Source organism: Colletotrichum tamarilloi (assembly GCF_030869305.1).
Source record: "Colletotrichum tamarilloi strain Tom-12 chromosome Unknown Scaffold_53.1, whole genome shotgun sequence".
NCBI classification, from domain to species: Eukaryota; Fungi; Ascomycota; class Sordariomycetes; order Glomerellales; family Glomerellaceae; genus Colletotrichum; species Colletotrichum tamarilloi.
This window is the reverse complement of record NW_026849436.1, coordinates 80102-92542: the sequence shown is the minus strand read 5'-3', so window position 1 is coordinate 92542 and position 12441 is coordinate 80102. Positions and strand designations below refer to the sequence as shown.

The window sequence follows — 12441 nt, the reverse complement described above, 5'->3', positions numbered from 1 at the left end:
CTCAAATGACACCATACATGGCGCTTGTGATCAAATCCGGTTGCCATTTCCAAAGCTGCCGTGCCCAGACTTCCAAGTTCCCGTCACTCAAATCCTCAAACTCACAGCTTCATTCACTTTCACATTTACGCGCAGGACCTCCAATTCGTTATCGACCGATTCAATTCAGTTTGAATTCATTCAAGTGTCATCTTCCATAACCATGGCTTCGCGACTTGACATGGACGACGAAGACCTAACCTTCCACTGCTGCGCGCCCCTCCGGCCCTCAGAGCTCTTGAGACCAATTGACGTCGGCGACCTTGGGTAAGTACGATACTCACTCACTCTCTCCTACTCACCTCTCAATCTCTGCTCAGGTTGATCTCACTTGTAAATTGATTCTTTGAAAGCTAACATACACCGTCACAACCAGCGGCTCAGGCCACGCAGGAAAATCAACATTCCTCGCCTGGCCCATCTTCGGCCCCCTCCTCTTCCAAAACGAAACAAGCGATGCGCGCGACCACTGTGCAAATGAGAGGAGTATGTCCAACACCCTTCGCCTTCTTACTCGTACTTTTGATATCTCTCTCAATCGTCCCCTCGCTCATCCTCTCACTCCCTTCGGCCCGTCGGCCCGTCGGCGCTTGATTCAAACATCACGACAAAATCAGTTGAACTACTCACTAACCACCCACCAACTCACCACACAGCATTCCTAAGCTACCTCCGCCTCTCAGTCTACATGTCCATCGTCGCTGTCGCCATCGTCCTCTCCTTCCACCTGAAGTCCGAACCCAGCCAGCTCGAGCTGCGCATGGCCAAACCCCTCGGCATCATCTTTTGGGTCCTGGCCGTCGCGTGTCTGTGTCTCGGGATCGGTAACTACATTAGTGAGTCTTCTTCTCCTCCACTCCCTCTCCCCTTTTTCCACTGCTCCGCCTCTTCACTGCGGAACCAACAAGACGCGCACAAGGCTGATGATGTGTAAGAAACCGTCAACAAGTATAGTCGCAAAGCAGCCATCGTGCAAACCGGGTGGAGGACGCAGCTCGTAAGTTCTCATTATCTCCCCACCTCTTTCTCATGCCAAATCATGAGGCTGTCTTCATGCTGACTCAAATTCCCTAGGTCCTTGCCGTGGTGGCTCTCAGCATCGTAGGAACATGCGTCGTCTTACTCGTCATTACAAAGATTTCAGCAAACTCTCAAGAGGGACAGAAGAACTCATCAACTAACGCAGAAGCAGCAGCAGCAGCTTTCGTCGCAGGACCAGTCTTGAAGTGAATATGCTGCAAACAAAAAAATCTCATTTCGCTTATTTGTATCCCACCTTTTTGTGCCTTTGTCTTCGTCGCGCCGTGTCAGTCCATGCTGATGTTCCATCCATCCCGTGGGTATATGAAAAGGGTCTATATAGTATACACTTGGCAAAAGATTCTCTCAATCATCTTAACCAGCAGGCTGTCCCTCCTTGGGATTTGCTCCGCACTCACTTCATTCTCCATTAAGCCTTGAGTTTACCATCTGGTGTGCAAAATAGATCCCTCGCGGACCCATCCACGTGGTCCCGCTGAGACTCTTCTTTGCTGCAGCCACCGACTTGCTCGCGCCATGTGAACATGTACTCTATCGCCATTTGATAGATGTGCCTTAGGTTTGTTCCCTCGCCCTCCCAGCCGAGCAGTGGAAGATCATTGGCGGGCTTGAGACTACCATTATTCGGCAGCGTGTCCATCGTCTGGACCAGGGACCCGGAGCCAAACCTCGATTCCGAGAGACTCGCCGTCCTCTTACCCTCCCCACCTTCCTTCTCGTATTCCTCGGGAGCCTGGTAGAGCTCCTGGTGCACTGTCGCGATCGTGGCTGCCGTCTCCGCGCTGGGGTACAGCGTGAAATAGCCCCTGAGCCGGGACAGGCGCAGCATATGTTCCAGCCAGGAGGGGTACATCTTGCTGACCTGCTTTTCGGCAATCAGCGCCGGCGATGGCTCGGCACCCCGCGCGTGTTGTAGCGCGTCGACTTGCGATACGAGGCCGTGTAGCTCGATCCACCTGTCACCGAAGAAGAGAACGGCGTTGCTGTTGGGAGCTTGCCACAGGTAGGAAGTTCCGGGTTCGAGATCGCTTGCGCCTTCTGCCGTCGGCTCGATGAAGTCCTTCTTGCCGTTCAGGTACATGGAAGGCGTGGTCATGCTGATGCCGAGCAAACGTTGGTCCCATTTCTGGAGGGTGGTCAGGCGAGAGTAGCGGTACTCCAACACCGTATACTTGAGGTCTGGTAATCGTTAATCAGATGTTCTAGTTCTTGTGACATGGAGTATGCCTACAATGGAAGAAACCAGGCGCAAGCTCCGCCTGTGGCGAAAGAACTAGAATATGAGAGTACTTTGGCGTTGTTGGCCAGAAAGACTCAAGGAATCGTATGGAGCTCTCCTCCTCCGTCATACGCTGTCTCGGGATTCTATGCCTTAGGGAGAGCATCTGCACGCGCCCGGGGTTATGCACGTGTGGCGGCGGCCAGCGGAACGTCTCGAGGAACTTGGCCGTCGCAGGTTCAATGTCTTGCGGTAGCTCGATGGTGAGGTGAGGGATCGAGAAGGCAGTGAAATCGGCGTCATTGAGAGACTTGAGCAGCCGCAACAGGCTGCCTGACCCGCTCGCCGGGGCCTGGATCAGGATGTCGACGCTGACCTGGTTCCACGCAGCCAGGGAAGCACTGTCAAGCTTCGACAACCATGAAAGATGTGTCCAGGCACCAGCGGGAAGCTCAATCAGCGGGGTCTTGAGCCTGCCCGTCTCGTCGCGCATTCCTTTCGTGAAGGGGACGTATTCGTCGTCGGAACCGTCAATGAGGATAGCTTGAGGATGCATGTATGTGCTTATGTGTCGCAGCGCGCGGACCGCGGATTGTTCGAGTCGAGCGTCGGTCGAGAGGGGGGAGAAGTCGGCTCGGGCATCGTGCCAGATGATGTAGCAGGTATCGTCCACGCCGTTGATCTTCTTGAGCTCGTCGAGGTTGATGTCGCTCCTGCTCATGACGGCAAAGTGTACGTAGCTCCTCAGCTCAGTGCCCATCTTACAAGCGAACGGTAGCAAGCTCGATATGCTGCGCAAGTTGGAGGCGGCGAAGAGGACATTTTGGTTGATGGGCTGGCTGCCCTTGGTAGCAGCAATGGCGTGCAGCGAGTTGGCGAGCCGGTGGAACTTGACGGGGCCATTGTAGTCGTGTTCCGTGGCTGGCGGGATGGGTTGACCTTGAGCTAGTCGGCCGGGCTTTCGTGAGGAGGGATCGCGGGACGGAGAAGCGTCTTCGGGGTACGGGTAGATGTAGTTCGGGGGCCGTTGGCCGAAACCGAGGGAGAGGTCGCTCAAGAGGTACCAGAGGCCGGCGGCAATGACGAGGAGGTAGGCGATGCGTCGGAAGAGGCGGCGGGAGGGCATCTTGGCGGCGGGCTGCCATTGGGGGTTCCTGTTTCGAAGCAGCATGGGGTTCTTGATGGCGCTGCCGCCAGGGCGGTGATGGTCGTCGTCCTTCTTCCCCATCTCTTCATCGCTGAGGAAAACGAAGGACCGTAATTGGCGCCATGGATCCGGCATGCTTCTCTATCTGGGAGGGACGGAGAGGTGCAGCAGCGATGGGCCTGAGGACAGTTTAAAGGAAGAAGAGGGGAAGAGAGAAAGTAAGAAGGGCAAGGGAGAGGTGGAAGCGAAGGTAAGACGAAGCGTGCGTGGATGGTACACGTTCACCGAAAAAAGGACTGAAAGTTGCAAGGGAGGGGGGAGCGGTGATCCGAGGGTTGGGCGTCTCACATCTTCCCGTCGAGGTGGTAGAGAAGCTGGCTGGGCTGCGTTATCCGTTGGAAAGCTCCAGATGCAAAGTTGAAGGATAACTGACGCAGGAGTAGGAGGAGGGCGAGTAAGGTCGAGGCTAAAGCTGAGCAGCAGCGAGCGTGCAGGACAGCACAGCAGTTGAAACAGACGCAGTTGCTGAAGCGGGCTAGCGGGACGGGATCAGATGGGAACTGGCCGGGATGGGATGAGAGATGCCGTGAGATGCGATGCGCAAGGTAGTCGTTCGTACTCCGTACACGAAAGGTAAGAAAGTCGGCGCAAGTGTGGGAAACAACAAGTGGTCCCCCTTTCCCATGCGGTTCCCCTTCGTTTTCCTCCCCTGTTGGAACGTTGCCGGCAATTGATCACCTAGATGGGCCAGACCTTGACGAGAGATTTGAGATCCCAGGGTTGTCTGCTCCAGCTGGGCTGTGCAGCGTGGTGCAATGTCACAGACGCGAGCTTTGGTGGGTACTGGGTGGTGGATCTGTGGAGCTGGTCCGGACGTGGCCCGGAGGAAGATGCGCGTGGTGGGGGTGGACGGACGATCTCGAAGCTTTTGCTCTTGCTCTTGCTTTTTGCTTTGGATGGTATGCTAGTGAACCGTGATAGGTCAAGGTTGACGTGGACTCGAGGATTTGAGAGGCGGTGGTCACGGTCGTACGTGTGCGTGTGCGAGAGAGACCGAGCGAGAGCCAGCGGGGATCCGAAGACTGTACAGACTACGGAGTATTCGTATCTGTACGTACATAGTGCCGATAATGACAGCTGCACGAAAAGGGATCGAGGGAGAGACACAAAGGTAAAAAAGCAAAAGTGGCATTAAGTGAGGTCCGTTAAGGGGACCGTTGAAAAAAAGGTGTTTAAAGTGTCCGGCTCGGCGTCCGTCTGGTGGTGTCCCAAGCAAGGAATGGGCGTGTGACACGGTGACAGCAATGTCATCCATCATTCTAAGTACGTACTTGCGGCAGTACGTATGCTACGTACCTGGGTTGAGTTCCATCAAACGCGACTGCCAAATGCCTAACTTGACAGCTAAGAGGTGTTCAACGTCAATTGAACCTGTCTCTCCCGATGTCTCACAAGGTTGGGGAACGCAATGTACTGTTCCTGACCTTAGCGTGGCGCCCCTACGCGGTAGGCGGGGAAAGGTACCTTACAGGCTCCCGTCAGCCCAGGTATCCCGTCCCTTGAACACTGAAGCTTGAACTTTCCGGCCCGGAAAACAAGCCTGGACTCTCTCCCTCGATCGGGCATCCGAGCCATGTATCTGCCCGCGTCTGCCTATGTATAGCACACTAACTATGCCATCCCTGCTGTACTCTTTATCCCATGGGCCGTTATTCCACGTTGTGTTCCACAGTCAACGTGAGAAAAATGAGTACGTACTGATAGATCTGGTCGATGGATGGGACCAATTGGTGAGACGACTGGTGATTGGCGAATGGAGATCGGTGGTACGGGATGCCGGGCGGGAACACGAGCCACATTGTGGCTGCCCATAGCAACACCTTTTTTTGAAATTTTTTTTTGTTCGTCACTCTATTTTTTCGGGAAGTGAAGCATTGGGAACTTTTTTGATAGGGTCGGTCACGAACATTGGTCCAAACCCCGAATAAGAAGCCATCTCCAAAACTCACAATATCTCATCCTCACTCTCTTCACATCCACAACACACTACATAAGATCTCACTCATACAACCAATCATACTCATACAAAATGGGAAAGTCAAGACGAAACAGAGGCGGCCCAAGCCATCGCAAGGACCCCATCGCCAAAACCGTCAAGCCCCCCTCCGACCCCGAACTCGCCGCCCTCAGGGAAAAGTCCATCCTGCCCGTCATCAAGGACCTGCAGAGCGCCGACCCCAAGTCGCGCACCGCCGCCGCCGAGGCCGTCTCCAACCTCGTCTCCAACGAAAAGTGCCGGAAGCTGCTGTTGCGTGAGCAGATTGTCCACATCGTCCTGAACGAGACCCTCACCGACGCCAGCCTCGACAGCCGCGCCGCCGGTTGGGACATTTTGAGGGTTCTCGCCGAGGAGGAGGAGGCCGACTTTTGCATTCACCTGTACCGTCAAGATGTGTTGAGCGCCATTGGTTTTGCTTCTCAGACTGTAAGTCAAGTTGTCACTTATTTCAAACTCACTAACAAGAACCCGTGTATGTGAGTGAGTGTGAGTATCTACCGTGCGCTAACATGACAAACCCAGGTTCTCCAAAACCTTGCCAAGGGCTCATCTCTGAGCAAGGGCGAGACAAAGGTCACCTGGACCATCACCGAGTCCGTCATTGGCCTTTTGTCCGCTCTCGCCGAGGCCCAGGATGAGGTTCTCGAAGCCATTGTGGGCATCGAGGGTATCAAGCACTTGCTCTTCACCGTCATCGCTCACCCCGACACACCGTCAAGCATCTGCCTCGACGCTCTCTCTGCCCTCCTGACTCTTTCCGAAGACAACCAGCGTCTGGCGCAGGATGTCGTCGCCGACGAGAGCCCCAAGCCGCTCACGGCGTTGACTAAGCTGCAAGAGGTCGCTGGCGCAAAGGGCGTTTTGGCTTGCGGTATTCTGCACAACATCTTCACCACCTTGCATTGGTTCGACAGCACGCCGGGCCCCAAGGACCTATCTGACGCCTCACTCATCCCGACTCTGTCATCGGCACTCAAGAACACCACGCCGGAAACTGATTTGCCACCCAGGAGCCAATGGTCCAACCCGACCGAGGTTCTTCAGCTTGCCCTGGAGATCCTGGCCGACGTTGGAACCACGCTGCAGCAGTCCCTCCAGGGAGGCGACAGCAAGAAGGCCAAGAAGGAGGAATGGAACGGAATCGAAGACGACGACACCGCCATGGACGAGGACGTCAAGGAGGACAACGGCTCCGGCGATGAAGACATTGGCGAGGGTGAGGACGACGAGAATGACGACGACTCCATGGACGAAGACGAGATGCAGGCCGACATGGACCTCGTCACCGGCGCCGATGACGACGTCGACGAGGAGGCGACCATGGACGACCTGCCCACTCTGCGCGAGCTAGTCCAGCAGGCCATCCCGCAGCTCATCACCCTCGCGACCCCGTCATCATCACAAGCAGAGGGCGACGACGTCCGGGTACAAGCCCACGCCCTGGCCGCCCTCAGCAACATCGCCTGGTCCATCTCCGTCTTTGACTTCTCCGACGACCACAACGCCGGTATCCTCAAGGCCTGGGCCCCGTCCGGCAAGGCCGTCTGGGGCCAAGTCATCGCCCCGATCCTGGCCGCCAACACCGCCGACGTCGAGCTCGCCACAAAGGTCACCAGCCTCGCGTGGGCCGTGTCCCGCAGCCTGCCCCGCCGCCTACCCCTCGGCGGCGACGAGCACACAAAGTTCATGGCGCTGTACCACGCGACCAAGAACCTGCCCTCAAAACAGGCGGCCGAGACGGCGGCCAACGGAGACAAGGCAAAGGACGAGGAGCCCGAAGACCCCTTCCAGGGTCTCGGCGTCAAGTGCATCGGCGTCCTGGGCCAGCTGGCGCGGGACCCAGCGCCCCTTGCGCTCAACAGGGAGATTGGCGTGTTCCTGATCACGGTGGTGACTGCCCTGCCAGAGACCCCGGCGGCCGACGCCGTCGAGGCCCTGAACCAGTTGTTTGACATTTATGGAGACGAGGACATGCCGTGCGACAAGGAGGTGTTCTGGAAGGATAACTTTATCCAGCACCTCGAGACGGTTCAGCCCAAGGTCAAGGCTTTGGTCAAGACGATTGATAAGAGGACTCTTCCTGAGCTGCGCACGCGTACTGAGGAGGCTGTGTTGAACCTGGGACGGTTCATTCAGTACAAGAAGAAGAACAAGGCATGAGGGGGAATCCGGAGGTTGGGTACCGGAATCTCGAAAGAGCAGGGCGGGCAACTCCTGGGATTATAACATATCACGAAGCTTTCAAGCAGAGGTGTCAAAAGTACATGTTTCTGAAATCATGAAGCAAATCATAGCCACGATACAACGAACGGGAGGGAAAGGTGCTTACCTAGTAGATAAAAATGACCCCCGAGAGGGGATAAGGGGAACTTTTGGGGGAGGAGACACGAGCATTGCACTTCTGAAATGGTTAGGGACATAACCGCGGTGGTCAATAAACAACAAACTCACTGATTTGCTGATAAAACCATGCTGTACACATGCTTTGTGCCCGAAAATCCGTAGTCGAGACCTGTCGAACTGTAGTGAAGAACGATCCCCTTAAAACACCAGCCCCCTTTCCGCCTGTAATAAGAAACCAATGCAAACCCATAGTAGGGCCCAAACCCCTTCCCCTTTCGTGGTGATGCCAGACTTCAACCAATAGGCTTCATCTTCTTCTTCTTCTTCCCGTCGCCCGACTTTCCCTTTTGGAAATCCCGCCAGCTGCTGATGCGCTGGTCCCGCGTCGCCTCCCAGTCCTGGTCGTGCTGCCTCTTTCGCTTCCGCTGCTCAATCTCCTCCTCCTCCTTCTTCTGCTCGCGGCCCTCCTCCTGCATTTGCGCCTTCATCTGCCGCCGCCGGCGGTGCTCGTTGTCGATGAGCACCTCGCGCGCCTTGTTGCGCCACTTTTTCGCAAAGTCGTCCGTCTTGAGCTCGGGGCTGTCGACGGTCCACTTGTTCTCGCGGATGAGGAGCATGCGGGCGTCGGCAATGGCCTCGTCGAGGCGCTCGCGGTGCTTCTCGTCCATGAGCTCCGTCTGGGCCTTTTTCAGGCGGTCAAAGGCGTCGGGCGCGAGCGGGTTCTTGGTCTTGTCCGGGTGGATGAGGAGGGACTTTTTGCGGTAGCAGATTTTGATGTCGGATTCGGGGACGCCTGGTTGTAGGTCGAGGACGGCGTAGGCGTCTAGCCTAAAGGCTTTTAGTATTCTGTCGATTTCTGCATCCTATAAAACGGGAGAAGGGGAAGACTGTTAGCGTTTGGCTTTGGAAGGTGTGCACCGTGGTTTGTCTGGCGGTCGCATTACCTTGTCGAACTCCTTTGCCTCGATCTCGAGCGCGTCGAGAGCGTCCTTCTCTTCTTTGACGTCTTCGCTGGCCATGGTGATGACCGAGTGTCTGTTGAGAAAGATTCGAAATTGACAGCTGTACCTCGGTAGACTGGCAAGGAGAACTGGAGATGTAAGGTAGTTGAAGGGTCGATAGTCGCGTGCGGTTGGTGAGCACGAGACGAGGCTCAGTGACAGCCACTTGGACCCGCTAAAGACCCTTGCCGACGAACGCTTGCCCCACGACGCTAAGATAAGACCATCCGATAAGAAATTTCTCGTCCCGCCCAAGCCCAAATTTTCGAAAAGACGCCGCCCAGCTCTTGGATGCTCTGCCGTTTCGCAAAACCCGCGCCTTGGGAAAATCAACTTTTTCGACGGGCCCAAACCTACGACCGCAAAATCCGGAGCCTCGCCAGAAAAACCACAAAGAGCTCCAAGATGCCTCGTCGCGCCGCATCCCCCACTCCCTCCGACGGAGAGGTCGACATCGCCGATCACTTGTTCGACAATGGCAGCGACGCGGGTCAGGATGTGGGAGACATTGACTTTGACATGGACGGGATCCTGAACGGCCACGAAGAGGGGCAGGAAGATGAGGATGGCGACGAAGCTTTCATTGCGCTGAAGCAGGCTGCTTCGTTCCGCAAGTCGTCCAACATCAAGGGAAAGTCGGTAAAGAGAGGTGGTGGTTTCCAGGCCATGGGTAAGTTGCCGAACCCCTCCTACACGACCTTGGTCCTTTCGCTGGAGATGCTAATCCTTGTGGCATGCAGGTCTGAATGCCGGTCTCCTGCGCGCGATTACGAAGAAGGGATTCTCCGTCCCCACGCCGATTCAGCGAAAGACGATCCCTCTGATCTTGGACCGCAAGGATGTCGTGGGCATGGCGAGAACCGGTTCCGGAAAGACTGCGGCTTTCGTGATTCCCATGATTGAGCGCCTGCGCGCGCACAGCGCCAAGGTCGGCACGCGCGCGCTCATCATGTCGCCCTCTCGTGAACTTGCGCTCCAGACGCTCAAGGTCGTCAAGGAATTCAGCAAGGGGACGGACCTGAAGTGCATCCTGCTCGTCGGTGGTGACAGTATGGAGGACCAGTTCAGCATGATGTCGTCGAACCCGGATATCGTCATTGCCACCCCTGGTCGTTTCCTCCACCTCAAGGTCGAAATGGGTCTGGACCTATCGTCCATCAAGTACGTCGTCTTCGACGAAGCCGATCGTCTCTTCGAAATGGGTTTCGCTGCCCAGCTTACCGAGATTCTCCACGCCCTTCCGTTGTCGAGACAGAGTTTGCTGTTCTCCGCCACACTGCCAGCATCCTTAGTTGAGTTTGCGCGGGCCGGTTTGCAAGACCCGAGCCTGGTGAGATTGGACGCCGAGACCAAGGTTTCCCCTGATCTCGAGAGTGCCTTCTTCTCCGTCAAGGGAGCTGAAAAGGAGGCTTCCCTGCTGCATATTCTCAATGACCTCATCAAGATGCCACAAGGCACACCAGACGGCGTTCCCCTGGATGTCGTACCGTCAAAGAAGCGGAAGCGTGAGGGTGGCGGCACTGGCAAACCGACGGAACACTCGACCATTATCTTCGCAGCAACAAAGCATCACGTTGAATATCTGGCGCAGCTTCTCACAAAGGCCGGCTACGCAGTTTCTCACGTCTACGGTTCACTAGACCAGGAAGCGCGTCGCATCAACACCGAGAACTTCCGAAACGGCCGAGCAAACATCTTGGTGGTGACGGATGTCGCCGCCAGAGGTATCGATATCCCCGTTCTCGCAAACGTCATCAACTACGATTTCCCTCCGCAACCCAAAGTCTTTGTCCATCGTGTCGGACGTACGGCTCGTGCCGGTCAAAGAGGTTGGGCATACAGTATTGTGCGCGAACTGGACACACCTTACCTGCTGGATCTCCAGCTGTTTCTCGGCCGCAGGCTCGTTGCAGGCCACGAGACCGAAAACCCATCGTACGCCGAAGACGTCGTTGTGGGTGGTTTGAAGAGAGACAGAATCGAGATCAACATGGAGTGGATGGACAAGATTCTGAAAGAGGAGGGCGACTTGGAGGCGCTGCGTAGAGTTTCGACAAAAGCTGAGAAGCTGTACCTGAAGACTAGGCATTCCGCTTCAAGCCAGAGCGCAAAACGAGCCAGAGAGCTTGTGGGTACAAAGGGATGGCACGAACTTCATCCTCTGTTTGGTAAAGACGCCAGCGCTGTGGAACAAGCCCGCAACGACATGATGGCCAAGATCAGTGGCTTCAGGCCTGCTGAGACCATTTTCGAGATTGGAAAGGGAGGCAAGGGGTCGAGCAGTGAGGCAGTCGAAGTCATGAAGCAGCTGAGGAAACGCATCACACCACACCGCGGCAACAAGAAGGAGGAGCTAGACTCAGACGACGACATGGATGGTCTGAACGGTGCCGAGGACGACTCAAATGACGGACTCGATGGGGAAGTGGACGACGGCGCCGCAGAAGCCTACAACTCTGACGATTCCGACGACAACGACGGCCTCGAGGTCACAATCACCAACACAGGCGAGAAGGAGAAGAAGAAGAAGCCGGATTCCTGGCGCGACTCGGACGTTTTCATGTCCTACACCCCGAGAACGATCAACGCAGCCGAAGAGCGCGGCTACGGCGTCACGTCCGGCGCGCAGACGTCGAGTTTCGTGCAGGCGGCGCGCGACGTGCAAATGGACCTCACAAACGACGAGACGGCCAAGGGCTTCGGCGAGCCGACGCGGGCGGCGGGCATGCGCTGGGACAAGAAGCAGAACAAGTACGTGGCGCGGGCCAACGACGAGGACGGCTCCAAGGGGTCCAAGTTCGTGCGCGGCGAGAGCGGCGTCAAGATCGCGGCCAGCTTCCAGAGCGGGCGGTTCGACCGCTGGCGCAAGGCCAACCGGCTGGGACGCATCCAGGTGGGCGGCATGGAGAAGGGCAACCTGCCGGACCTGCCGTCCGGTCGGCAGTACAAGCACAAGCAGGAGAAGGCGCCGAAGCAGGCCGACAAGTTCCGGGACGACTACGAGGTGCGGAAGAAGAGGATCGCCGAGGCCAAGGAGAAGCGCATCGGCCAGTACAAGGACGGCGCGGGCAGTCGCAAGGAGATCAAGGGTGTCGAGGACATCAGGAAGGCGAGATGGGAGAAGCAGAAGCGCATGGAGAAGAACGCGAGACCGCAGCGCAACAGGAAGTAGAGGGCGTCCGGTTCCGTGTGGGGATTTACACCATTTGTCAAAATATATCAAGGAAGAGAAAAGCGTTTTGTTCAAAACTTGTGCGGTATTTTCCGTGCTCGTCCAGGCTACTGAATAATTCTTGTCATCATATTAATGGACCAAAACATTGGATATAACTGATGACCGATGTCCCCGGTGTCAGTAGCCTCTGGGGGACGCGTAAGGTGGACGAAGTTGCCGTGGCGGAGTCTCTGCCAAATCGGAGCCGGTGGTCGCGAACTTGTTTTGGGAGGCCGTGACGTAAGGCAGCGGCACTGCACTTCCGGGTGATGACTGCCAATTATCAACAACAAATTGCCAAGCACTAGTCCTCATTTCCACGAGATTTTTCTTTCAGAAATCAATCATTTCTCAAGAGAACACAATACCTAGATCAGT

At 56.1% G+C, this 12441-nt stretch overlaps 5 protein-coding genes across 5 annotated transcripts; 3 read left to right on the top strand and 2 right to left on the bottom strand.

The window, feature by feature from the left end:
* Positions 1 to 202: 202 nt before the first annotated feature.
* Positions 203 to 1269, top strand: CTAM01_10840 (uncharacterized protein; the record flags this gene model as incomplete). Its single annotated transcript, XM_060526852.1, has 5 exons — positions 203 to 306; positions 416 to 525; positions 696 to 875; positions 975 to 1036; positions 1114 to 1269. The coding sequence occupies 5 exons, from the start codon at positions 203 to 205 to the stop codon at positions 1267 to 1269; spliced, it is 612 nt and encodes a 203-aa protein (XP_060378500.1).
* Positions 1270 to 1489: 220 nt separating this feature from the next.
* CTAM01_10839 (uncharacterized protein) lies at positions 1490 to 3581 on the bottom strand (the record flags this gene model as incomplete). The annotated part of the gene is made up of 2 exons (XM_060526851.1): positions 1490 to 2259; positions 2312 to 3581. 2 exons carry the CDS (start codon positions 3579 to 3581, stop codon positions 1490 to 1492), a joined length of 2040 nt encoding a protein of 679 aa, XP_060378499.1.
* A 1954-nt stretch (positions 3582 to 5535) lies between these two features.
* CTAM01_10838 (uncharacterized protein) lies at positions 5536 to 7665 on the top strand (the record flags this gene model as incomplete). Its single annotated transcript, XM_060526850.1, has 2 exons — positions 5536 to 5931; positions 6028 to 7665. 2 exons carry the CDS (start codon positions 5536 to 5538, stop codon positions 7663 to 7665), a joined length of 2034 nt encoding a protein of 677 aa, XP_060378498.1.
* A 476-nt stretch (positions 7666 to 8141) lies between these two features.
* Positions 8142 to 8867, bottom strand: CTAM01_10837 (DnaJ domain-containing protein; the record flags this gene model as incomplete). Its single annotated transcript, XM_060526849.1, has 2 exons — positions 8142 to 8711; positions 8793 to 8867. The coding sequence occupies 2 exons, from the start codon at positions 8865 to 8867 to the stop codon at positions 8142 to 8144; spliced, it is 645 nt and encodes a 214-aa protein (XP_060378497.1).
* A 387-nt stretch (positions 8868 to 9254) lies between these two features.
* On the top strand, positions 9255 to 12021 carry CTAM01_10836 (DEAD/DEAH box helicase; the record flags this gene model as incomplete). Its single annotated transcript, XM_060526848.1, has 2 exons — positions 9255 to 9519; positions 9590 to 12021. 2 exons carry the CDS (start codon positions 9255 to 9257, stop codon positions 12019 to 12021), a joined length of 2697 nt encoding a protein of 898 aa, XP_060378496.1.
* Positions 12022 to 12441: the final 420 nt, after the last annotated feature.